Below are 25,944 nucleotides of genomic sequence, written 5' to 3' on the forward strand. Positions count from 1 at the left end.
TCTTGCTGTCTTTAATATTTTTTCATCGCTTTTTTCGTTTTTTTTCCTCCTCAGTGACCAGTTTCTCTCTCCTCTATATTTTTTTTTTCACTTTTCTCTTTTCCTCTTGTATTTCATTCACACGTTCCTCTGCTGCAGGTGACAAATAAACTTGCTCTCTTTCTTTTTCCTCACACTTCATTCTCTCTCATAACCGTGTGCTCATTTTCTCATTTGCCTGTGTTTATTCTTTTTCTCACTATTTTTTTCTTCTTCTCAACTCCCACTTGAATTTCAGATGCGTCCAGTATCTCTCGTCTCTGTGTCTCCCTGTTTAATCTTGTTTTCTCACCCATTTCTCCCACCTTATCCCACACTTTCTTTCTCTTTGTCTTTTCGCTCTTCATTTCCTCTCCTGGTTTCCTCACTACACAGGTGTCTTATTCTCCACTCACAAATGTGTTTCTTGTGCTTCTGTGTGGAGTCAAACCTCTTATTTTACTTTTTTTTTTCTTTCCATGTTCCGCCTGCTCTGCTTGAACAAAACACAGGAGTGATATGGTTATCGCATTTTCATACTGCTGCCGCACACATACGGTACACCATCATTGTTATCATTCAGAAAAGCCAATATGTCACGTCTGCTGCTGCTTCAGTCAGAATCAAGTATTCCAGAGAGCAGTGTAATAATCCTACTGTATATTGTTTTAGTTTGCCGTGTTCTCAGGACGGGATAGACAGGAGGGGTGGGATTTTCTGTGATTTTAAAAACAAATCGATAGAGCATCTCAGACACTAGACAGGCCATCAATCACATCAATTACATGTCTAGCCAAAGACAGTGTGTCAGACAGAATGTATCTCTTATCTCTGTCATACGTACACAGATACAGAATAGAAGTGAGCCATCAATCTCTGCTTTCACCACAAAACACAATATTTAGACTACAGTATGTGCAGACTTTTAAAAAAAAATAATGCAGCATTCGCTCTTATAAACAAAGGTTCCAAAAAGTGTTTTAAATCTTGACGACAAAGCAGAAACTTTTAAAGTGCAGTCGTTTAGAAGACTATATTGTATTAATTCAATTCAAGTCAAGTCAAGTCAAGTCGCCTTTATTTATATAGCGCTTTTAACAATACAGATTGTGTCAAAGCACTTAACAGTATCAAATTGGAGGATAGAGTGTCAGTAATGTATGATACATTACATAAACTTGTAATTCAAATCGTTGCAAAGCAGCTTTACAGGAAATTAAGTTTCCACAATATATTTATATATTGTAGAAACTTAATATATTTAACTTATGGTAATATGGCAAAAATTTTGTAATTCTGTATGTTGTCTGAGGGTTGCATCCTCTGAGGTCCTCTGAGGGGTTGGCATCATCTCTTCTCAGGTGTTTTGTGTGTAAAGCAGTTATTCTCAACTATGGGGACTTAAACGGGTTCCAGATTTTGTTGACTTTAAAACAGATCAAAATAGACGAATTGTGATTAATCTCATGTTTTGTTTAGTTAAAAAAAATCATAATTTTTGCAAGTCTTAAAGATTTGTGTATCACTGCTTTAAAGACCCCAGTAAGGCTTCACTTTTCATCTTCTAACAGGCATACACTACTGTTCAAGTTTGGGGTTGGTAAGACGTTTTTGAAAGAAGTCTTTTCTGCTCACCAAGACTGCAATTATTTGAAGTACAGTAAAAACTGTAAAATTGTGAAATATCATTGCAATTTAAATCAACTGTTTTTTATTGTAATACATTTTAAAATGTAATTTATTTCCAGCCTTCAGTGTCACATGATCCTTCAGAAATCATTCTAATTTGCTGATCAAGAAACATTTCTTATTGTGCTGGTTGTGCTGATTCATATTTTTGTGGAAACCAGAATACATTTTGATGAATGGAAATAGAATTGTGTGTAACATTGTAAAATTCTTTACTTTCACTTTAGATCACTTTAAAGCACTCTTGCTGAATGAAATTAATAATTTCTTTACAAAAACAAACCACGTTACTGACCCCAAACTTTTGAAAAGTAACCTGTGACTCAAAGGATGATTGAGTCTATTTGGAATCCTCCGAAATGAGTTCTCATGGTGCATGTTTATATTTATTTCTATGTGTTTGTGTTTGTGTTTACTATATTTGCCAGCTCAAGAACCCTGGGTTCTTAAATTCTTAAACTCAAGTTCTGCAAAGAACCTTTATGTTCTTTGCTAGCCGGTTGCATAAACTTGCACACAAGTTAGTCATAACTTAAAGTCAGTTACATAAAAAGGTAGACTGGTCTAATTTGAATATGAAAAGTAAGACCGATTGGAAACCTACTTGGAGACCCTTGGAAAACTACTAGTTAGACGAGTTCTTGTGATGTATAGAGGCAAAGTTTATGCAACCGGTCCCAGCTCATGTGTTCCTGCACCCCTTTCCAGCCCCATCCGCCCCCCCACAGGAAGTGCACCTGATCAGTCTCAGCTCCACCAGCATCAAGGTGAGTTGGGCGGCTCCTCCGGCTGCCAGTCGCCACGGCAACATCGTCAGGTACTCTCTGGCCTATCAGGCAGTGTCAGGCGAGGACCAGCAGCGCCACGAGGTCAAGGACATCCCTGCGGATGTATCCAGCTACGTGCTGGAGGGGCTGGAGAAGTGGACGGAGTACGTGGTGTGGGTCAAAGCACACACAGACGTGGGTCCCGGCCCGGAGAGCGGCAGCACCCGCGTCAGAACCAAAGAAGACGGTAATGCTCGGCTCACGGAGTCACGGGTGCTCCAGACCTGCTCTCCGCATCTTCTAACTCGCCAGCACTAACTCCTCGCTCCGGGTTTCCTGACTGAACGGCATGAATCCACGCCTCCCTGTGCGATTCTCTCTCTTTCTTCTGTTACGCTGGAGTCTATGCCTGCTGTTCCTCACTCTTCTGTTATTAATGTGCGGCTCTGGTGCAGCAGACACAGGAAGCGAGAGAGCAGGAGCTGGTCTCTCTGTCTCTATAGTGGAGTGAAAGTTCAGGACAGCGCTGGTGTTTTGTTCTGTGAGTCAGTCTTCGCCGTGCGATGAAAAGACTCGGAATGAGTGGGCGAACGGAGAGTTTCGATGGGGTTCATGCAGCACATCGAGATGCTCCCACACACCAACACAAAACCTTTATTTAGAGAAGGTTCTTATAGATTTAGCTAGTATTACTATTACTGTTACCCATAGTTAATGTCAAATGGGTGGAAAATAAATACTGTGTTCAAAAGGCTGAAAAACACAGTAAAAAGATAAATATTATGAGAAATTATTACAATTTAAAACAACTCTTTTCTATGTGAATATACTGTATAATGTCATTTATTCCTGTGATCAAAGCTGTATTTTCAGCATCATTACTCCAGTCGTCAATGTCACATGATTCTTCAGAAATCATTCTAATATGCTGATTTGCTGCTCAAGAAACATTTCTGATTAAAAGCAATGTTGAAAAAAATCAGGCTGCATACATTTTTTTTCGGGATTCTTTGTGTGAATAGAAAGTTCAAAAGAAATGTTTTTATTTGAAATATAATTTTTTTCTTACTACATCATTGTCTTCACGGTCACTTTTGAATTAAATGCGTCTTTGCTGAGTAAAACTAGTAATTTATTTAAAAAAAAATGAAATTATAGAGACCCAAATATTTTAAATAGTAGCGTACCTTGAAGGACAAACCAGACTCATATTTAGAATAGAATATCACAAGATTAGATTTGGGCCAGTGAGTATCCACTTAGCAACTTCCCTGAACACTCTGACAGCTGCTTAGGAATGCGCATGACATCCTAGCATCTTAGCAGTGAGTTTTGCATGAGCAAACAGCACTCACATGGAATGTAAAAATGTAGTTACATCATACTCTGAGTGTATGTGCATGAGTGTGTTATTAATATCATAATTAACCTAATCTAATGTGTAGTCTAATCACATTATTCTTTATTCAGAACATATTTTTTTTATTCAGCAAGGATGCATTAAATTGATCAAATGTGACAGTAAATACATTGTTACAGAACGATTCTTTTTTTTTTATATAAATGTTTGTTCTTTTGAACTATTCACTAAATAAATCCTGAAAATGTATCAGTTTACACATAAATATGAAGCAGCACAACTGTTTTCAACATTGATAATAATCAGTATATTAGAATGATTTCTGAAGAATCATGTGACACTGAAGACTGGAGTAATGATGCTGAAAATTCAGCTGCGCATCACAGGAATGAATTATATTCGCAAAGAAAATAGTTACTTTACATTGTAATAATATTTCACAGTATTACTGTATTTACTGTATTTTTAGATCAAATATATGCAGCCTTGGTGAGCAGAAGAGACTTCTTTCAAAAACAAACAAACAAAAAAAATGACCATCCCCAAACTGTTGAACGTTATTGTGAGTGATTGCTCTGGTGCTTATATGCACTTGCTAGAGTGTTCTGGGTGGTTGTTTCTGTCATATTCTGGTCTCTAGATATGGCTTGAATCTTTCCTGCAATGTACGTCTGTGGAATATTTTACCATCTGCAGAGCAAAAATTGTAAGTCTGATTGCTTAAAATAGTAATAGTATATCTTATGTGAGCCTGTATTGAACCAAGCATGAGCAATAGTAATAGTGATGCTAAGCTAAGCAAGGAATAAAACTCTGAACGAAAGATTGATGCAGGCCTGGGGCCTGTTTTAAAGTTGATGCACTTAACTTGGAAGCTGCTGAACTTTATACGCGTTGTTCAGTTTCATTTCAGCTTCTTTTGGAGGGTTATTAATCAGGCCAAAATGAGATAAATCAAGCTATTGAGTTTTCTCTTGCATATTCTGGCGAGAATAATTCACTGCGGTGGCTGATAAGGCTCTAACGGCGCTGAATGAAAGTGAAAAAGCGAGGCTGCAAGTGCAGCCATTGATAAATTAGCTGTGCGTTTTATCTGTAAACTTTTCCATCGGTTCTTCTTACCTTTTCCGCCCATTCAGAGAAGCTCACTGACATCCATATTCATCAAGCAGAACTGCTGCGACGAGATCGTTCGTTAGCGAATCCCAGACAGAACAGAGCGTTTTTTACATTTCTCTACCTCTTAACTTGTGTATTCTCATAAATCAAAGTGCACTCTTTGGTTTGAGGCGTTCTGAGCTTGATAGTTTATTCACCGCAGTTATGAATGTCTGTTAAGGAGGAAAACAAATTGCTGGGCTGCCGGGTTTGAGCAAGGTCACGGCACACAGGATCTGAATGCAAGCTGTATTTCTTATTAGAAACTCTCACAGAAACGTACTGCCTTATAAAAGCGGCCCAAGTGTTGTGCTGCATATTAGCAGTTTGTGATTAGTTGCGGTCTGTGATGCGTGAAGCGGGTCTCGGTAGACCACATCCTGTATTCACACTACCTGCATGAGGCTGGGGTGAGGACCCTTATGGCCGTATGCCGTTCTCAGGTGATCTCTGATCTGTATCATATTACGGATCCTGCCAGCACACATGTAATTTCCCTGCAATATTGCCTTCATGCCTGAAACTCTGGGTAATGTGCTTTAAGAGCTGGAGTGGCATGAAGTGGCTGTGAGCAGCGAGCGTAGTGTGAACCCATCCCCTCCAGGTGGTACGGTTTCCATGGAGACGTGGGGTGAGAGCGAGAAAACGAGCGAGTGAAAGTTGAGAGAGCATGAGACGGCGGAGTCAGACGTCAAAATGGAGCCGAAAGATTTGAGAAGCAAAGTCTGCGCTTTCATCCCTCAAAGGAATGTTACGCTTTCAATACGAGTTAAGCTCTATCGACAGCACTTGTGACATAACATCGATTGCCACAGAAAATAAATTTGACTTCTTAAATGTTTTGTTTTGTTTTGAAATTATGATTAATGCACTCTCAGGAAAAAGTACAAAGCTTTCACTGCAGCGCAACTTACCCTTAAACAGAATATATGAGTACCTTAAAAGTACATATTAGCACTTTAAAAATACATAATTGTACTTTTAGTTACCGTTTCAAAGGGTACCGGCCCAGTGACAGTTTGGAATTTTTTTTTTTGTGTGAAAATGTTAACTCTTAGAAAGTTTGTACTAGGACATAAATTTTAGAACGGCATAAGTATTTAAAAATCATAGTCTACATAAGATGTTCTCAACCAGGGGGGCCAAAATGGCTTAAAATTGCTTAAAATAACAAACAAAACAGTTTGTTAGAAAACAGTTTAAAGATGTAAGCTGAAATTATTTCTTCCCTCTAACAGCTGTCCTTTTTTAAATAATGTACAGTATGAGGGTAGTTTAAAAGTGTGATTTGGAAACCTGGTAAAGTCATGGAAATTGGATGGAAATCGGGGTGTAATATGATTGGAAATTGCTATTTGTCAGTAAAAATAGTAATAACTAGAAAAGTCATGTTTATTCATTGGTAAAAAGTGTAAATAATGAAGAAAATTAACTTGTGGTTATTATGAAATTTAATTATGTTGCTTATTTAGGATAATTATATTAATTATGAAGATAATTATTTTAATATATTTCCACTTTGTAAATAAAACATGATCTGCCTTTAAATATTATCTTTGACTATAGTTACTTGAAGTCAAAACGTTTGAGAATCACTGATCTGCATAATCATATCAAGGAAAATAATTGACAATTTGTGTCATAATTATGCAGCCCTAATTAAAATACACAGAGTTTGAAAAGAGTAATGACAGGAATTGAACATAAAAGTATGAGTGTGCTAGAATGGATTACTCACCTTGTCTGTGTAAAGCCAGATGCAATTTTTCAACAATGTCATAAATACATAAGGCCCAGCAAACTTTCACACTGAAACGTGCAAGACTGAATTATTCATTTAGCTTTCAACCCCCTGCAACTCTGGCCTAGTTTTCTCCATTGTAAGTTCAAAACACTTCCCCAAACTTGTGTCTGTGGTAATTAACATTATGCTGCAGAGGGTGTCGACTGAGCTGAACTTGTATTAAACTTGCACAAACATGCTGTTAAAATTGACCGTGTCAATGCTTTCGTTCCAGCTCGGGTCACACATCTGCAGAGGAGCACTATAGTTTTGTTTATCTGTTTTCAGGCATCGACTTTTTTCTCGTCTGAAGGTCAAGGCTGAATTCCAGCCAGCGCCAAGCTCATTTATACAGTTAAATGACTCCAATTAAGCGCAGCCTATTTTGCTGACGTTCAGCACTTGAGTCTCCATAGATCTTCTGCGCTCTGAGCTATTACTTCTGGGATGGGAGAGGCTGTTGTGTATCTGGTTATTAATCTCTTAATGCTGCGCTTTTTAACCTTCACTCCTGTCTTCCCTCCCTTCACTGCCTCCTCTATTGACTATCAATTGACTGTCATTAACATCTACTGAACTGCTACTCTTCTGCGCTCATGTCAGATCTGTATTCAGCCCAAACTCCAGGGGGAGCTGAGCTGGCCAGGAACGTTATGTGGGTTTGGTGAAGCCTGTCTCCCAGGCTCTCAGTCCAACACATTTATGTTTGTGAAGTGCATGTCAAAAGGATAGTTCACCCTTCTTAATTTTATCACCCTTATGTTGTTTTAAAGCTATATGACATTTATATTTACACTGGTTGTTTCCATGCAATTAAGGTTTAATGGTGACCACCAGCTGTCAAGCCCTACAAATGACTGAAATAAATTGAAAAAGTTGGTATTTCAGTCTAAATTATTCATGAATGCTTTTATGATGCATTTATTTTTGGAGTCTGTATCTGTGAATAATGTGTTGGCGCAACACGAGGGTGAGCAATCCCTTTCATTTTTGCAGGCTTTTGGGAATTTGAGAAATGTAATGTCTAAAGTAAAATTAAAGTGGATAGGCAACAGCCTACTTTATTGTTATTATTACTTATTTTTATACATGTATTATTATTATTACATTTTTACTTTATTTTATATTACATATATTATTATTATTATATTTTTATGTTATTTTATTATTATATGTCCTTTTTGTTATTTATTTTTTAAAGCCCATTTTTGCAGGCTTTGTGGATTTGAGAAATGTAATATCTAATAATTATTACTATTATTATTAAAATACCTAACGTGAATAGATTGAAACCTTATCTTTGAAACCTTAAATGGTAAAATATATTGGTAAAATATTATTTTATTAAACAAATACACATGTAATTTTTTTGATCAGATATAAACTATTTGGCAGATGTAATGTCTGAAGTGAATTATGGAGAGTAGATAACTGAACAGAGCTAAAACGTTGTTCAAATGTGTTGGCTGTAGCCTGGGAGCTGGTTTGTACCTTTAGCTGACCTGTGTGTGTTGTGAGCGTGTGATGAAGCTCTAAATGTTTCTTCTCTGCCTCCCACAGTGCCCGGTGCCCCTCCACGCAGGGTTGAGGTGGACAACGTGAACTCCACGGCCCTGCGGGTGTCCTGGAAGCCTCCTCTGCAACAGAAGCAGCACGGACAGATCCGCGGCTATCAGGTGGTTTACTCACGGCTGGAGAACGGAGAGCCACGCGGACAGCCCATCATACTGGACGTGGCCCTTCCTGAGGCACAGGTACTCACATATAAAATGGAAAATGTGCAACCAAGTCACATTGTAAAGCCACAAAAATATGATCATCCTCAAGATTTAGGTTGGTTCTTATACATTGAGTTATTGAGTAATATATTTGTATCACTTTATATATAAAATTATGTATTAATTTGCCAAGTAAACTACACATTCTAAATTTTTTTGTCACAGAAATCTGACAGATCTGACAAAAGTGAAGTCAGAGAACTAGTGTTGAAGAGTTTTATTCATAAGAGTGCAATTTCAGCTTGCAGAGGGATGATCCGAACTCAACGAGTGTTATTCAAATGAAGTTAATATTAATATATATGTATTTGAGAGGGATTGGGTTTTGATGAAATGGATCAGGAGCTGTAGTGGTGCTCTAATCCTTGCTGAGTATTCATGGGAGAGAGCAGCCGGCCGTGGAGAGCTGCTGTAGGATTGTTATGTGGCGTTTAGCTTGCAGGAGCACGCCGGCTCTCTGACTCCAGGTATCTGCCTCTCAGTCAGCCTGCTTTAGTGTGTGTGTGTGTGTGTGTGTGTGTGTGACAGGGAATTACACTACATGCATGACTTGTAGCATGTGTGATGCTAAGAGACCTGTGCCTCATGAATGTCAGAACTCAAGGAACAGAACGAGACATGAGTCAAACTGCAGGAAAGTTCAGATGCGTCCTCGAAGGATCTGCCTCTTTCCCGTTGGCTGCTCCCGGTGATGCGTTCTCCTCTGATGGGTGGAGAACCTCGTCTGCTGTTCACACACACTCGTTTTGGGTTTTCTTTCTCCCTCCCAGCAGATCAACCGGCACCTCTTTTTCCATTCATCAGCTGCATTCCTGTCTTATCTGTGTGGAGACGAGGAGTCTTGAGCAAGATTCTTGCATCTCTGCACACTTGTTTTTATTATCAGATACACGTTCACTCATGCAAACTTAAAATCATTAGTCATCATACATGGACATCTATTTGTCACACAAACTTGACACTTTTGCGTAAATACATTTGCACATCATGCACTTAGTAGAACCTTATTGCATTTTGACTAGTAATCTCAATTCACTTTCAGTTTATTGTGCTTTATTAGCATGACAAACTGTGAATATAGTATTTTTAAATAGTTAATTCATTTAGTTTTATACTTTCAAATGCACATATAGACTTTATTGTTTTTCCATTTAATAAATGTAAAATATGAGAATCCATTCTAAAAACATTCATTCATTCATTCACGTAAAAAATTAAACATTTGACTAAAACAACTGGGATTTAAAAAAATAATAATTCTTTCATTCATTGTCTCTTGTCCAAATAAATAAAATTTAAGCATAGATTGGAAAATAGAAGGAAAATAGGAGAAGGAACTATATTTATATGCATTTATATAATTTCTGATTAATATAATCTGTTCTGTTATTTGCATCACAACTAGGGGTGGGCGATATGGGAAAAATATCATATCACGATTTTTTATAGAAATATCACGATTCACGGTTTTTATCCCGATTCTTTGTTAGTTTTACTATTTTGGTTTTACAAGTTGTCTGAGCATTACAGCCAAACTAGAAAGACAAAGATGCATGGCAGATATTTAGGCCAAAGTGGGTGAAGATAAAAAATCTTTGTCATTATTTTATTTTTCTTATTAAAAAATAAGAACAAAGATACACATTACAAATACACATAATATACAAATAAAACAAACAGTGCTTTATTTCCAGGTACAATAGGTGTATTTAGCAGAGCATTCAATGAAATTGAATGAACAAATATAAAAATAAAACACTAGATAGACTGATTCCTAAAGCAACTGTATTAAAGTTTTTCAGTCAAGAATAGTGAGGGATTTTTCTCTTTGTGTTTTGTTGTTTTGTTAACGTTAAATGAATAGTTCCCCCACAAATTAATATTCTGTCATCTGTCTGTCAATTCTGTCATAATGTTGTATTTTTATATCATCATTTACTCAAAAGTTGTTTTAAACCGGAATGAGTTTCTTTCTTCTGCTGAACATTTATAAATGCCATTTTGAAGAAGGTGGAAAACCAAACAGTTGCTGGTCCTCAGTGACTTCCATAGGATTTTTCTTTCCTACTATCAAAGTCAATGTAGACCAGCAACTGTTTGGTTTTCCACTGAGTAAATAATGACAGAAATTAAATTTTAGGGTGAACTATCCCTTTAATGACAGTCGACAGCATGTTTAGTGTCCTGTCCCTTTAAGAGCTGCACGCATCTAATATACAGTACAGGCACGCATCCGTTTCTCTCTTAACTATTTACTTTCATTTTAGAGATAACCAACTCAGTCTGTATGTAAACCTTGTGTGTTTTGACAGTATTAGCGCAAAATATAACTTAGTTGAGTAATCAGGCGCTGTTAGACAGGCGTTTTAGTGCGCGTGCTTCAGGTGTATGTGCTCAGAACAAGCGCACGTCAGACCAGCGCGCGAATTAAACATTTAACCAGCAAGGCTTGTGTGCAAATAATGTACTTTTGCGATCGCGAATAAGTGCAGTGTCCTGTCTGAGTAACTCTACTGCTGTATGTCGTGTTGTACAGTACATAGAGACGGCGGCGCCAGAACTGTATTTGACAATGTGCACGGTAGCGCGATACTACGATATTTCTTCAAAAGCAGATCGTGGAGACATTTTTATCGTCCACGATCAAAAATCGTCATATCGCACACCCCTAATCACAACCAACAATTTTGTCACTAATTAGGATTTTCAAAGGTTAGTGTTCTTGGTTACCAAGGAAACAACAGTTGGAGTGAAGAGCATGTGATGTATGAGAAAAATTAAGAGAAACATCAAGGTTAAAATATATATATAATTGTGTGCATTGTTTCCAATTAAACTGTCAAATTATACAAAAGTGGGAAAATAATCTTTAATTTGTGCAAGTAAGTGAAAACAGCAAATTTGACATTAAAGACATAATTTGCAAAGGAAAAATGAATCAAACAATAGTTATTGTACGTAAAGATTATAAAATAATCTCGGTTTGAGTCTTTGGTTGTTCTTTTGTTTCTGGCGTTGTTTAATGAAGGCCAGCTGGACACTAGAGCCGTTTTCACATTAGAATCGATAAGCAGCAGTTTCTTTGCTTGTTCTCTGTTCAGAAATGCCAAACGCATTCTGTTGCATTTGGGCCACAGGGAGCGGAGGAAGAGATGAGAGGAGATGGGATGAGTTTGGGCTGAGAGCGGCTCACTCGTACATCACTTCCACGCGTGATGGATTGAATCTGTGCAGTGTGTGCTGAATCATTTTGAGTGGACTGTTCTGTCAGTCTCTGAGGCTGATGACTGCTCTCTCACGCCACCCAAGCGTTCGCCTGTGCCCAACTTTATGGCCGCCATGTCCTTGTCTAAAAGATATGATGTGGCTCTGGGCTGTCCGTCCTGATGAAGTTTGCCCAGCAGCTACGCTCCACAGGCGTCATTTCTCTTCACCCCCTAAAAACAGAGTAAAACTACATCTGCTCCGGAGCTTAGACTCGGTTTTATGACAGAAGTTGGCTTCATGCTGTCTTTGATTGTGTTTAGCACTAACGTGAGCAGTCTCTTTTTATTAGCTGGCCTTTTTGCCTGCTCTCCCTTGACTAATTAAAAAAACGAACAGTGTGATATGAAACTTTAAGACGTCATGGGTATAAACACACAGCTACATAAAGCCTTGATTAGCTGCTGCCTCCCAAGGCTTTATGGGAGTTTATATGGCTCTAATATAGTAACTGTCCATTCATTTTTAACAAAAAGATTCAGCAATCAGCCCTTATCTTATTAAGAATCATTTCTTGCTGTGTAGGTTCTTGAGGTGGCTAAATGGCTGTTTGGAGAGTTATATTATAGATTACACAGTGTGCCTTGTTGCATATCTTCTTTCATTCAGAAAGCCATCACACTGCAGAAGTAAAATGGTTTGTGAATCCTTTTTCATGTTGACTCCACACTAAAATGTGTCACATTTCACTCTGATCTTCAATAAAACAACAGTCATCAAATATATTATTTAAAATATGCCTGTTTGTTGAGAGGTTACAGCATTACTTGACATCTAAGAGGATGATTCAAGTAAATATTAATGTTAAGGGTGGGGGGGGGGCAATGCTGTTTCATGCATTCAGAGTTGTTAAAGAGTCTCTAAGCATGGACAAAGTTTCAAAAAACAATTTGGACGTATAATGGAATTTCTGAGCCAAAAATCTCACTTCCGGGTTTCGGAGAGTTTTTTTCGATCGTGGTTCTTGCTGACGTAAACGGCGGTCGAACTCCTTATATGGGCATTTCTCCCGGAAGAACACGCCCGTGCCCGCATCGTCCGGAGCGGATACTGAAAGATGGAGCAGTCCCAGCTATAAAAGATCCCGGTCATAATTCAGCACTGCAGATGGTAAGTGAAACGGCATCAAATGTCTGTGTTTTGTTGGCGATCGGCGCTCAAGTGCTCGTCACTCTTTAGCTCCGCCCACACGGCACGCCTCCAGGAGCTCTGCTTTTTCTCGAGAGAATCGTAAAGCTGTATCTTTCTTTTATTAATATGATAAAACTAAAGACTTTTTGGAGATATGAAGGATGCAGTACTACTCTGTAGGTACTCAAGATTAACATGAGATTGGGTGAAACTGTGTGTGTTAGGTCCCCTTTAAAGGTGTTCAGCTGAGAAAAGGCTTGTGAACCCGATGAACTAGAGAATTAATATTTACTTCTTTGTGGAAGGTTTTCTTGTGGTTTTAAAAGCCTCTTTGGCTTTAACTGGAAATGTTATTTTTGTTAACAGTTCGGTGTTTCGACTGGTCTGATGGATTCAGACTGTGCAGTGCTTTGTCTCTAGTGGCCTTTGGAAGATGCTTATGTCGGATTTGATTCTTCCTGAAGGAAGTTCTATCTGGATTGAGTTTCGCTTTGGAACAGTACGGTGATGGGCGGCTGCTTTTTGTTTTCATACCTGAGGACCTGGATGATCCCCTGCTTTTGAGAGACAGAGGAGAGCTGTGAAGCATGAGGCACGTCTCATCAGATAAGACATGCTGTCAAAGTCTGATCTATGTCTCCTTCAGCGCAGAAGAGGGTGTGCGCGGTGACCCGGTTACTGTGAGGGAGTCGGAGAGAGAGAGAGAGAGATCAGGAGACTGAGATAAACTCAGCCTAACACACACAGGCTCTCTTTGTAGGTGGAGAGGAACAATCTTTGGTAAACAGGACTATCTTATCCACGCAGGGCAGCATAATGGCCTGTATTTACTGAATAAAACAATGGGGCATGGTGGGCAGTGCTTTTTTACAGGGATTCAGTGTGCGTGTGTGTGTGTGCGCGCATAGGAACAAAAAAATCATAAAAATAAGATCTCCTAATGCTTCCGCAGATAACAATGAGTTAAAATAGAGTATTTTCTTCTTTCAAACCCAGAAAAGTCATACATAGATACATAGATTGATATAGATATATAACTTATGTTTCTGTTAATTCTCTTAGCAAAGTGTTGGAGAAACAACGAGACAAAGTTGAGACAAAGTTGGCACATAACTAAATGAATCATAACTAATAATTTTTTTAAGTTTTATAATTTTTTATATACTACACTTCAAAAGTTTGGGGTTGCTAAGATTTTTGGAAGAAGTCTTTTATGTTCACCAAGGCTGCATTTATTTGATCTAAAATACAGTAAAAAATGTAATATTGTGAAATGTTATTACAATTGTAAAACTTTTAATTTATTTAATATTTAACTTTTCATTTTTTTTTTCTGTTAAAAAAGATTAAAATAACAATAATTAATTATTAAAAGTAAAATAATAATTAAAAGAACAACATTTATTTGAATTGTTTACTCTTTTGATTAATTTAATGCAATCTGGCTAAAAACTTTTGAATGATAAGTGTATTTATTTGATTTATTTATGTTTCCCATCTGGGTTTGGATGTCATGTGTAGAATGTGTGCATGCATATTTCTTCACATTAATACACTTGTGTGAAATTTAAAAATGTGCAAAGGATTTCATCACAGTTTAAAATATCCAGTGATCTGTTAACCAGCAGCTCTCATTTAGTGTTTAATGAAGGAACTGTAAAATATTTAATTGCATCCAGAGTCTGCACTTCATTTACCCCCTGCAGAATGAAGCCAGGGTCCAAACACAGTATCCTCCAGCACTGAGGTTTCACATGCACACAACTAAATAGGACTTTGTTGTTGCACCAATTATTCTTAACACAAGATTTATCTAGTAGGTCATAAACTTATGCTTAATTGTTTAATACGATGTATGTGTTTATTGATCCATTGAGAGCCCATGTAGTCAGTGATTTATGGAAGCTTGCTAAAATGTTACAACCCGAATTCTGGAAATGTTGGGACATTTTTTTTTAATTTTAATAAAATGAAAACTAAAAGAATTTCAAATCACATGAGCCAATATTTTATTCACAATAGAACAGATAATATAACAAATGTTTAAATTGCAAAAAAAAATTATTTTATGCACAAAATGAACTCATTTTAAATTTTATGCCTGCTATAGGTCTCAAAATATTTGAGACGGGGGCATGTTTACCATGGTGTAGCATCTCCTCTTCTTTTCAAATCAGTTTGAAGACGCCTGGGCATCGAGATTATGAGTTTCTGGAGTTTTGGTATTGGAATTTGGTCCCATTCTTGCCTGATGTAGTTTTCCAAGTGCTGAAGAATTCGTGGTCGTCTTTGACGTTTTTGGGGTTTTTTTCGTTTAATGATGCGCCAAATGTTCTCTATAGTTGAAAGATCTGGACTGCAGGCAGGCCAATTCAGCACCCGGACTCTTCTACTACGAAGAGCATTGTCCTGCTGAAATACACAAGGCCTTCCCTGAAACAGACGTCATCTGGAGGGGAGCATATGTTGCTCTAAAACCTTTATATAACTTTCAGCATTCATAGTGCCTTCCAAATTATGTAATCTGCCCATACCGTATGCACTTATGCACCCCCATACCATCAGAGATGCTGGCTTTTGAACTGAATGCTGATAACACGCTGGAAGGTCTCCCTCCTCTTTAGCCCGGAGGACAAGCGCCCGTGATTTCCAACAAGAATGTCAAATTTGGAAACAAATTTTAGAACACTTTTCCACTTTGAAACAGTCAATTTTAAATGAGCCTTGGCCCACAGGACACGACGGCGCTTCTGGACCATGTTCACATAGGGCTTTCTTTTTGCATGATAGAGCTTTAGTTGGCATCTGCAGATGGCACGGCGGGTTGTGATTACCAACAGTGGTTTCTGGAAGTTTTCCTGGGCCCATGTAGTAATGTCAATGACAGAATCATGCTGATGAGCGATGCAGTGTCACCTGAGGGCCCGAAGACCACGGGCATCCCACAAAGGACTTCGGCCTTGTCCCTTACGCACTGAGATTTATCCAGTTTCTCTGAACCTTTTGATGATGTTATGCACTGTAGCAATGCAAAGCCTTTGCAATTTGATGTTGAGGAACACTGTTTTTAAAGTATTCCACAATCTTTTTACGTACTCTTTCACTGATTGGAGAGCCTCTGGCCATCTTTACTTTTGTGAGCCTCTCTAAGGCATCCCTTTCATAGCTAACCATGTTACAGACCTGATGTCAATTAATTTAATTAGTTGCTAGATGTTCTCCCAGCTGAATCTTTTCAAAATTTCTTGCTTTTTCAGCCCTTTGTTGCCTCCGTGCCAACTTTTTTTAGACCTGAAGCAGGCATCAAATTTGAAATGAGCTCATTTAGTGGATAAAAGTGTAAAATTTCTCAGTTTAAACATTTGTTATGTTCTCTATTTTCTATTGTGAATAAAATATTGGCTCATGTGATTTAAAAGTCTTTTAGTTTTCATTTTATTCAAATTTAAAAAAGCGTCCAAACATTTCCGTAATTCGGGTTGTAAAAATAAAAAAGTAATTGCAACTTCTTATATCGCAATTCAGACTTTTTTCTTACAATTCTTAGTTTATATCTCACTATTCTGTCTCTTTTTCTCAGAATTGCGAGATCTAAACTCAGAACTGTGAGATAAGAAGTCCTCATTTACCTTTTTATTTTGTATTTTGTGGCGGGGGGAAAAAAAGTGACATTTAAACTTAAAATTCAGAGAGAAAAAAAACTGAATTATAAAAATGGATTATTCCGGTCCTTGATTCTGATTGGTTGAGCCAAGTTCGAAGCTGTTGTAAATTACTCTACAAACATATCTTTGTTTACATGTGTGTGTTGCTCGGCAACCACTTTGTTGGAACCATAGACATGTATAGACACCCCATTCGACCGCTCCAAGCACGTAGACGTGTCCACCATCTTGGAACGGTCAACTTGACGTCATTCACCATACTGTAGGTTCGCACAGAGCCGTTGAGCCGTTCTGTGCAGGATTGTGGCATCTTTCGAATATTCAGTGGTTACTATGGTGAATGACGTCGAGTTGACTATTACAATATGGCGGACAGCATACGTATAGCGGCCCATAGAAACAGTCGCTAATGAGGCATCTACGTATACATGGTTTACAGGGAATTTAAAAAAGCAAAGGGGGTTGTAAGCACTCCGCTTCATGTCATGCCTAACAACACCCCTTAGCTGTTATAAATTCACTGTAAACGATGGCTTCTTGGGGCTTATTGCTTTATTATAAGATGCAAACTCAAAATTATGAAAGTTTTTTGTAATTCTGGGAAAAAAGTTCTGAATTGTGAGATTACCTTTTTAATTTTTTCCATGGCAGAAACAAGCTTCCATAGTTATTGGTTGAAAGTGAAAAAGTGAAATGACGTGGCCAAGTATGGTAATCCATACTCGGAATTAGTGCTCTGTATTTAACGCATCCTAAGTGCGCACACACAGCAGTGAACATACACATGGAGCAGTGGGCAGCCATTTATGCTGTGGAGCCCGGGGAGCAGTTAGAGGTTCGGTGCCTTGCTCAAGGGCACCTCAGTCATGGTACTGAAGGTGGAAGAGAGTGCTGTACATTCACTCTCCCCACCTACAATTCCTGCCGGTACAGAGACTCAAACTTACAACCTTTGGGTTATGAGTCCGACTCTCTAACCATTAGGCCACATCTTCCCCTTTTTTTTTTAAAGTTGCATAAAATGTGCAACAGAAAACAAGAAACGGAGACTTTGTATGTGCTGAGGGTGCCAACCTGCTGCTTGTGGTGTGTGTTTACCAGCTCCTGGGAATCCAACTGTGATGAAATATGAGAGCGAGAGAGCGCTGGCATCAGGTCATGCTAATGGAAGCTTTTATCAGCTCAAAATGAAGGCTGAGACTCAAACAGAAAATGACCCTCAATGTGTGCTGACTGATATAACAATTTAACAGCACAAATAGTTGGCATGGCATCATATTTCATAATTTCCCTTATATTTGCCCAAGCTTGAAAGGCAGTCTTGTAGCATCTTGTCCACTATGAGGAATGTCTGATATGACATTACTTGGTTCTCTTGGCTCCTATTGTGAAGAGGCATCAGTGTCAAAGCCAAATTACTGCTCATCTTCATCACAAGAAAGAGAAAAAGCACTCAAACTCCAGATCTGTGGCAGCTGAAGGCACTTTACATGAATATGATACACTTTGGTTTCTCATGACATTTGTAAAACCATTAGAGGCACAAATCGCATTTTCTTTTGTATAATCTAACATGTTATCACCCTGGAGATGTAGATTGTTTCAAAGTACTCAATGTGCGATTTACTCTAGTACAAAAAAACTACATTTGTAGCATTATTTTAAAGTGTGATACATGAGAAGTGACATCATTTGGACTCTTTGAAGATAAATATATAATTTTATTTAATTGATTTAACTTTTTTTTTTATTGCATTCGTCAGTCTGAACCATTCAACATTAGATGTTGTCAAAAAGTTGGTTCCTACAATAGAAACCTAATTTCTAAATTCATAACCTTACATTTACAGTATTGTCTTCCATTTATGGAAAAAATTATATGGCTGATTTAGAGTAAAAAGCGTAGTTATTGTTTACTAAAACTATTATAAATAATTTTAGGTAACTTAAATAAAGCTAAAATAAAATAAAATGTAAATACTGGATGAAAATGAACAATGTTGCATTGGCACCTACTTGATATAAACAAGTTTAAACTGAAATACTGAAATTACTAAAATTAAAACATACAAATTGATTCAAGGTATAAACAATAAAAAAGACAAATATAACAAAATTAAAACCTTAAAATTAAAGAGCTATTTGAAAATATAAATAAATACTATAATAGTATACAAGTATTACTACAATAACACTGATTTGCAACCCTGTTACTGATGCTGGTGTATTTTTATATAAAATGTTTGATGCTTAATCTTTGTTGAAAAGAAAAAAACGTTGCAAGGCTTAGTTTGTTGTCTGTTTCAAACATGGAAAGTGCCTGAAACAATTTTAAGAAGCAACAAACTGTCATATGTATCTCAGCAGTTTCTCCTCTTGCAGTTGGTAAATTACACACTGCATCTGTATCAAAGCGGCCCCTGTGCTGTTTCTGAGATGCTCAGTGCTTCAGACATTCCCACTAAAAGACTACTGAAAAACCAGAGCACATCTCCTCTGTGTGATCGGACGTTTGTGAGGCTGAAACACATTACAGACACAGTGAAGACAGGAAAGACTGCATGAACCTCTACAGTATAGGCACATTCAGATACACATGTGCTACAGATGAGCCTGGAGGGTCTCACACAGTAGACTGAGATGATGGACAGCTACATGCAGTTCACAGATGTGCAAGTTCAAGTGTAGAAGTTCATCCACAGTTTAACACAGGTATGAAATCACAAAACGCACTCATGCTGACACGCACACACACTCACCTCAAGGGTTTATAGAGACTCAGGAAGGACACAAATACAGGAAACATGAAGCACTCAGATGTTATTTGTCAGTCTCAAAGGTCCAGAGGTTGCATGAGGAAAAACAGTCACTGCAGAATAATTTACAAAGTTTATGGTGTCCAGTCTTTGAAAGATGTCACCCAAATTCTCTAGCTCTCATAGGTAATGAATGATGTCCAGAATAAACCAGTCCAAAGTCTGTCTCTGTGAGACTATATAATGCAGTGCAGAGCTGGAGACTGACGTTTGTGTTTGATGAGCAGTTCGTCTCATCAATGTTGAACCGCTTCTTTTGTCTTGCTTTACCTTTCTCATCTCTTGCTGTGTTTATATTAGCTGTTTTATGATTAAAGCATTTCCGAAGGGTCTGAAGGCGCCATGTATTTTATTTGCTGTTAGTCAGCAAGGTTATGGAGCGGAATATAAATCCCTCCATCAGCGGTGAGATGGCAGTGCTTCATGTGCATCTGGGGAAGACAAAGCGTTGACTGAATATGCAGCTGCCATATAAAGAGGAGAAATCACCCTCCTGCCCTCAGACGTGTGCAGGAAGTGAGGCTTTGACTGGCAGACGGCAGGTTCTTTGAGCATGTGCGTGTGCATTCGTGTGTGTGTGTGTGTGTGTGTGTGTGTGTGAGGGGAATAAGGGGAAAAATGTAATCCCTGTGCGAGGTGCTGAATAAGCATATATCCTCTAACCTCTGAAGGTGAAACTTAATCTCTATTTACTGACAGAGGACTAAATCATCAGCTACAGCACGAGTATGTGTGTGTGTTATAATCTACAACCATTTACCCTCTTTACTACCCAATTTCACTCTTTCTGTTCCTTACATGGACACACATATAACCATTTACTGTACATGGTACAATGATGGCTTTGCAGGCTTCATATATATATATATAAATATATATATATAAAGAACAGCATTGATTAGACAATCATACATCTTTGCTGAATAAAAGTATAGATTTCTTTCAAAAATGAATGGGGGGGGGGGGTTAATAGCTGCTTGTTACTTTTATATGAGCAAAAACAAACTTTTCCCACTGTTCTGTCATTGACACAGAGACAATGAACATTGATTTCAGATTTACCCACCCCTAAACAATGGCTACTCACTGTACATGTCCATCTGATGACACTTTGTTGTCTAAATAGGTGGTTCTTGACTAGAATAAGCTGCAGTATCTTCCAACAGTACAAAATGAAGTGTGTGTGTGTGTGTGTGTGTCAGCAGGACTCCATGGACTGTGTGAGTGTGTTGTGGGATGTGGGCATACGGCAGGAATACGCCTCCATCTGTCTCGTGAAATACTGCGTGTGTAGTGATTGTAGACGGGAGACTCACAGCTCCTTCATTCTCTCTCTCGGTCTGTTCAAGTGCTTTCAGCTATGGTTTTGTGAATTGGTGTTCTGCCATTGGGGAATGAATTAACATCTTTATGAAATTTCACACAAATGGATTTGTCACTAAAATCGTTTAGATTTATCTTCCCTCATCTCTCTGAAGATAAGTGCCTGCACCCTGAAGATGCAGTATTTATTAGGGGTGGGAATCTTTAGTCACCTCACGATCCGATTCTGATTCTGGGAGTCACGATCCGATTCAGAACGATTCTTGATCTACTTTTTCCCCCCTTATTAATTAATTAGTTTACCGACTTGAGAATTTTAAAATCCTTACATTTACATATACTTACATGAGTGAAGTGACATTCAGCCAAGTATGGTGACCCATACTCGGAATTCGTGCTCTGCATTTAACCCATCCAACGTGCACACACACAGCAGTGAACACACACACAGCAGTGAACACACACACACCGTGAACACACACCCGGAGCAGTGGGCAGCCATTTATGCTGCGGCGCCCGGGGAGCAGTTGGGGGTTTGGTGTCTTGCTCAAGGGCACCTCAGTCGTGGTATTGAGGGTGGAGAGAGCGCTGGACATTCACTCCCCCCACCTACAATTCCTGCCGGCCGGAGACTCGAACCCGCAACCTTCGGATTACAAGTCCGACTCTCTAACCATTAGGCCACGACTTCCCCCATTACATAAGTAATTAAGTACTTTTTAAAATAATTACAAATTTAAAAAATAATTAAAACAGTTGTATGTTAAGAATTTTAAACTAATATAATTTCAAAACATACAAGCAAGTAGCAAATAATAAAGAGGAGCATAGAAACATATAACAAACAACAAACAAAGAGTGCTTTCAGTATTTAAGATTATCTGAACGTTTTCCATTCAAGAACTGTGAGTGATTTTTCTTTATGTTTACTGTTGTTTTTTACTATGACATAGACAGCGGGAGATCTATTAAGCTGCATTCACGCACTTTTGAAATATAAGAAGTAATGTGGTTTGTCCTTTCCGTGTAATCCCTTAAGACATAACTGGCTGTGTTTACATTAATTTTGTGTCATAAAACCATTTTTAGACGCAAGTACATTTAACCACTTACACGGAGTCTCACACAGCTGCATGCGCGAGCAGTCTACACAAACAAAGCACGCGACACCATTTGAAATTGAAAGCAGCCTTCTGTTAGTGAGGTTCATATTTTAAATATATAAATCCACTGCATTCCAAACCACATATTGATGACTTCATAGGCGAGACTGCACACTTCAAATGTAACATCAAACAAAGCGCGCGTCTCTCACAGCGCATCCTGTGCAATGAAGCCTGTGAATGTCGTTGTTCAACCTTCCCGAACTTCATGAGAGATTATTTTACGGAAGGTTTGAATGGTGTGTGTGTGAGGAATTGGAAGCAAGCAGAATACGGGTGTTTCTAAAGCAAACTCAGCGTCATCACGCATCTGGTTAAAAACTAAGCTCAGAATTGTTGGAGAGAGAATCGCGATGCATCGATGGATCGATTTTTTTTTTTATCTCCCACCCCTAGCATTTATACTACAGAACTCAAATGCATCGCTGCTGTCTGTTTAACTCTCTCTCTCTCAATCTCTTGTCCACAGAGAGCTTTGTTTTTCCATTGAATGAAGCTGTTGATTTTACCTGAAGCTCTGCTGTTTTAGTAGAGGGAACTTTAGATTAATAACTGGTGGGCCGTGACCCAAAAATGAGTCCCTGGTCTGTTTTGTTAGGGTCACGGAGTGCAGGGAAAAATTATTCTGAATGCACATTATAAAATGCAGCTAACCATATAATTGTGTTTATGTAACAGCTGTACTGAAACCATACTGCCAATCAGTCTATTATTTGAGAGGATTTCTTCAGGTCTCTTTCTGTACACTGCATTGTTGCAACAGTAGATGGCAAAAAGTGAATCGTTCATTCAACCAATTTGTTCAAAAACTCAGTAAGGATTGAACGTGTCTCTTTTTTTAGTAAAGTGCTGTATAAAAGCAATACAGCAGTTTTGCTATCGTTTTAATATTTTTCACACGTTTGATTTGGTGCTCTTTCTTCTTTGATATGGCTTAAATATTTATTAAAAATCAATAGATTTATCAGCTTTCAAAAGAGAGAAGAAAACTTACCATATCTTTTGTTGCTGACAACAACATTTTAACTGATCTTTGTTTTACCGAACCAATATTGATTCTGAAATCCCAAGATTGAAGTTGATATAAAAACTGCCTTACTGTATATGTAATTTAAGTGTTCATAAACAACCCAGTTTTTATTTGAGTGCTGATTATGATATCTAAAAATAAATTACAATTGAATTTTGGCTTTGTTCTTTATGAATTTATAATTGCTAAAGAAAATATATTTCCAGTTGAATCAATATCGAATCAAATAGTAATACGCTGAGTATTACTACCTAGCGTGTTAATAATTCTGCATTTTACGTATTTGAATATTTTACCATTACCATTTATTACCACAAAGCTTTGTCAAAAAGGTGATGACTTGATCATTTCATTAAAGGTAATGTGCTCTAAAACATTGCACAGGCTGAAAATTCTCATCCAGTAATCACAAACCACTGGTGAAGGACGTAAAAGTCATTGTTCAGAAGACGTCTGACTCTTGTGATGCTGGCAGCCTGCATCTCTCTTCCTGTGCCCTACATATTTATAGAGGCTGATGTTGAGCTGTCATGTGCAGCTCTGCACTGTTAAAGCTCTCTGTCTGTATACGGGTCTGTCTGTGTCTGCATGTGTAGCCAGAGCCATCCCTCCATCTCTCTCTCTGTTGCCTTTTCTTCTTTATTAATGAGTCGTGACAGTGATATCACTCTAAACAGATAAAGAGGCGTCTCTCTCAATGGTGGTCGGCTCTGGTAAACTCTGTGTTGCTACAGGCAGCCTATCCATCATGCCTTAATGTGAAATGTTAAAGTCTTCCCACTTTTCAGGACTCAATGACTCCCCCAAACATATGCCAGAGATAAGACGGACTACTTGAAACAAGGAATAAAGCAAAAAGCAAATGCACTTTTTGAGAGAGGGACCCCTGCCACGCTTTAGCTTCTAACTAGCATTTAAAAGCTTTAGATGATACACGCGTTCACATTTCCTCTGATCTCCTGCGAGAGAAAGTCTGGAATTGTGGGCTAGCTGTGAAATGATGATTAAAGTCAATGTGAAACTCTGTTTGCAACCTATTTTACTTCTGCACTATGATGCATTTCCAGGTGAAACTGGATATTCAACGAGAGAAAATGGATAGGAATTGATTTTATCCATCGGAAATTGATTATATCATGAAAAGTGAGAATTACCTGCCATTTCTTTGTAATTATTTATGAAATTTACTTGCTAGTTTTAAGTGAAAATTGTTTCAAAGTAAATCCCACTACAGTTTTTGTTCAGTGTATTATAAATAGAATCACTTTTGATTTCATAATGCGTTTAAGGATGCATTGGGTTTAGAGTAAGAGCAAGAATGACTGTGTTGTCTCTGTTGGTTTGCTTTTTTCACCATGTTTACGATAAGTTATGGTTTATGAACAGCATGTGCACGAGAAATTGTGAAATTTATTCAATCTTTGAGCATTTCACAATTTCAAAGACATCTGTACAGTGCGTGAGAATGAACAGGTGTTGGCTTAGTGGATTTTTTGCTCTACAAACATCTGAGCATGTTTGCTATTTTTCATTCCTTCAAATACATGTGGGAGTGTTTGTAACATTTTTCACTTGTTCAAGATTTCCAGCCTTTTTGTGATGCTAAAGTTCCCCCTGAAAATGCAGACTGCAATATGTCACACGTCTATATTCAATAGGAGGAAACTTCAGAAGGGTTTTGGCAGATATTCGCGGCCTCCTGCCGTTCTTCCAGACACAAACAGCCTCCCCACACACTGAAACAAAACCCCTGCATCATGGTTTTTTTTCTGTGTTTCTTTTATCAAATGTACCAGCTTGAATCTGTCAGAGGAAACTAGATCTACAAGAGCAGCACTGGCGAACTGGCAGACCTGGTTGTGGAACGAATAAGAATTATGACCTTCTGAAAATGATGTAGTTCTCAGGGAATAATAATAATACAATCAAATTCACATTAGGCACCAACCATATCACACATTCATCATGCTGTAAAAATGTAGGATTTAAAGTTGCTTCCACAGATTTCTTCAGTCCTGCAGTGAAGGAACTCAAAGAAAATACAGAAGAGCCTTTTATGCTTCAAAAAACCTGCATTGATTCAAAATTAAATCAGCTCTTGAAACTTAAATCAGCTCTTGAAACTTTGCATGCAGAACGAGTGTGGAGAACTTATCCTTGAATTATAAAGACACAAAACGAGCTGTTAAATTCTGGAAACGTCTTACCGCTTATTGACCACAAGAAAACAGCATTATATAATAATTTACACCCCAGACAAAATAAAACGCATCATTGTCTGGCTCTAAAAGATTTGATGTGACTGATAGGAAAGTGAGAAGCACCTTGACCAGGTACAGACTGGAAATTGAGACAAAGCTTCATGTCCTGACTGAATGCTTAAAGTTTAATGAAAACCTTGAAATGAACTTCAACAATATTAAACAGACATGTCACAACTGTGACAGCGCACTGAACGATGAAAAAGGAGCAACAGCATGGTATGTCTCTGCTTGCCATCGTTTGACCTGTCTCTCTCTCTCTCTCTCTCTCTCTCTCTCTCTCGCTCTCTCTCGCTCTCTCTCTCTCTCTCTCTCTCTCAGGAGGCCATCATCACCGGCCTGCTGCCTGAAACCACATATTCAGTGACTGTGGCGGCGTACACCACTAAGGGAGATGGAGCACGCAGCAAAGCCAAAGTGGTGACCACAACAGGGGCCGGTGAGATTTTGTGTTTAAGGGTTCAATGACAGTTTAGTTTAAGTGCATTTAGAGGTAAAAAGTTAAACTGTAGTTATGATGTAAAAACTCCACAAACCTTCAGACTCAAGACCACAATGAGCTCACAGTGACCTCCGCTATCACTGTAGCTGTAGTTGTAGCTCTATACCAGTTCTATCATCTGAACAGTCTGGCCGAGTTATTTTAAATTAAATAGAATTCATTCTTTTTCTAGGATAGGAGAGAATTTATCTATTTAGTTCCTTACAAAATGAACTAGAGTGAAATCGAGTCAACAC

At 38.1% G+C, this 25,944-nt stretch overlaps 1 protein-coding gene across 1 annotated transcript in view; it reads left to right on the forward strand.

The window, feature by feature from the left end:
* Positions 1 to 25,944, forward strand: part of LOC306844848 (receptor-type tyrosine-protein phosphatase F-like) — a 183,250-nt gene that overhangs the window by 116,493 nt on the left and 40,813 nt on the right. The window contains exons 11-13 of the mRNA XM_079377260.1: positions 2,416 to 2,721; positions 8,336 to 8,529; positions 25,528 to 25,645. Coding sequence (XP_079233386.1) covers positions 2,416 to 2,721; positions 8,336 to 8,529; positions 25,528 to 25,645 — 618 coding nt within the window. The remainder of the gene's footprint in view (positions 1 to 2,415; positions 2,722 to 8,335; positions 8,530 to 25,527; positions 25,646 to 25,944) is intronic.

This window comes from Barbus barbus (assembly GCF_936440315.1).
Source record: "Barbus barbus genome assembly, chromosome: 25".
In the NCBI taxonomy this organism is placed as follows: domain Eukaryota; kingdom Metazoa; phylum Chordata; class Actinopteri; order Cypriniformes; family Cyprinidae; genus Barbus; species Barbus barbus.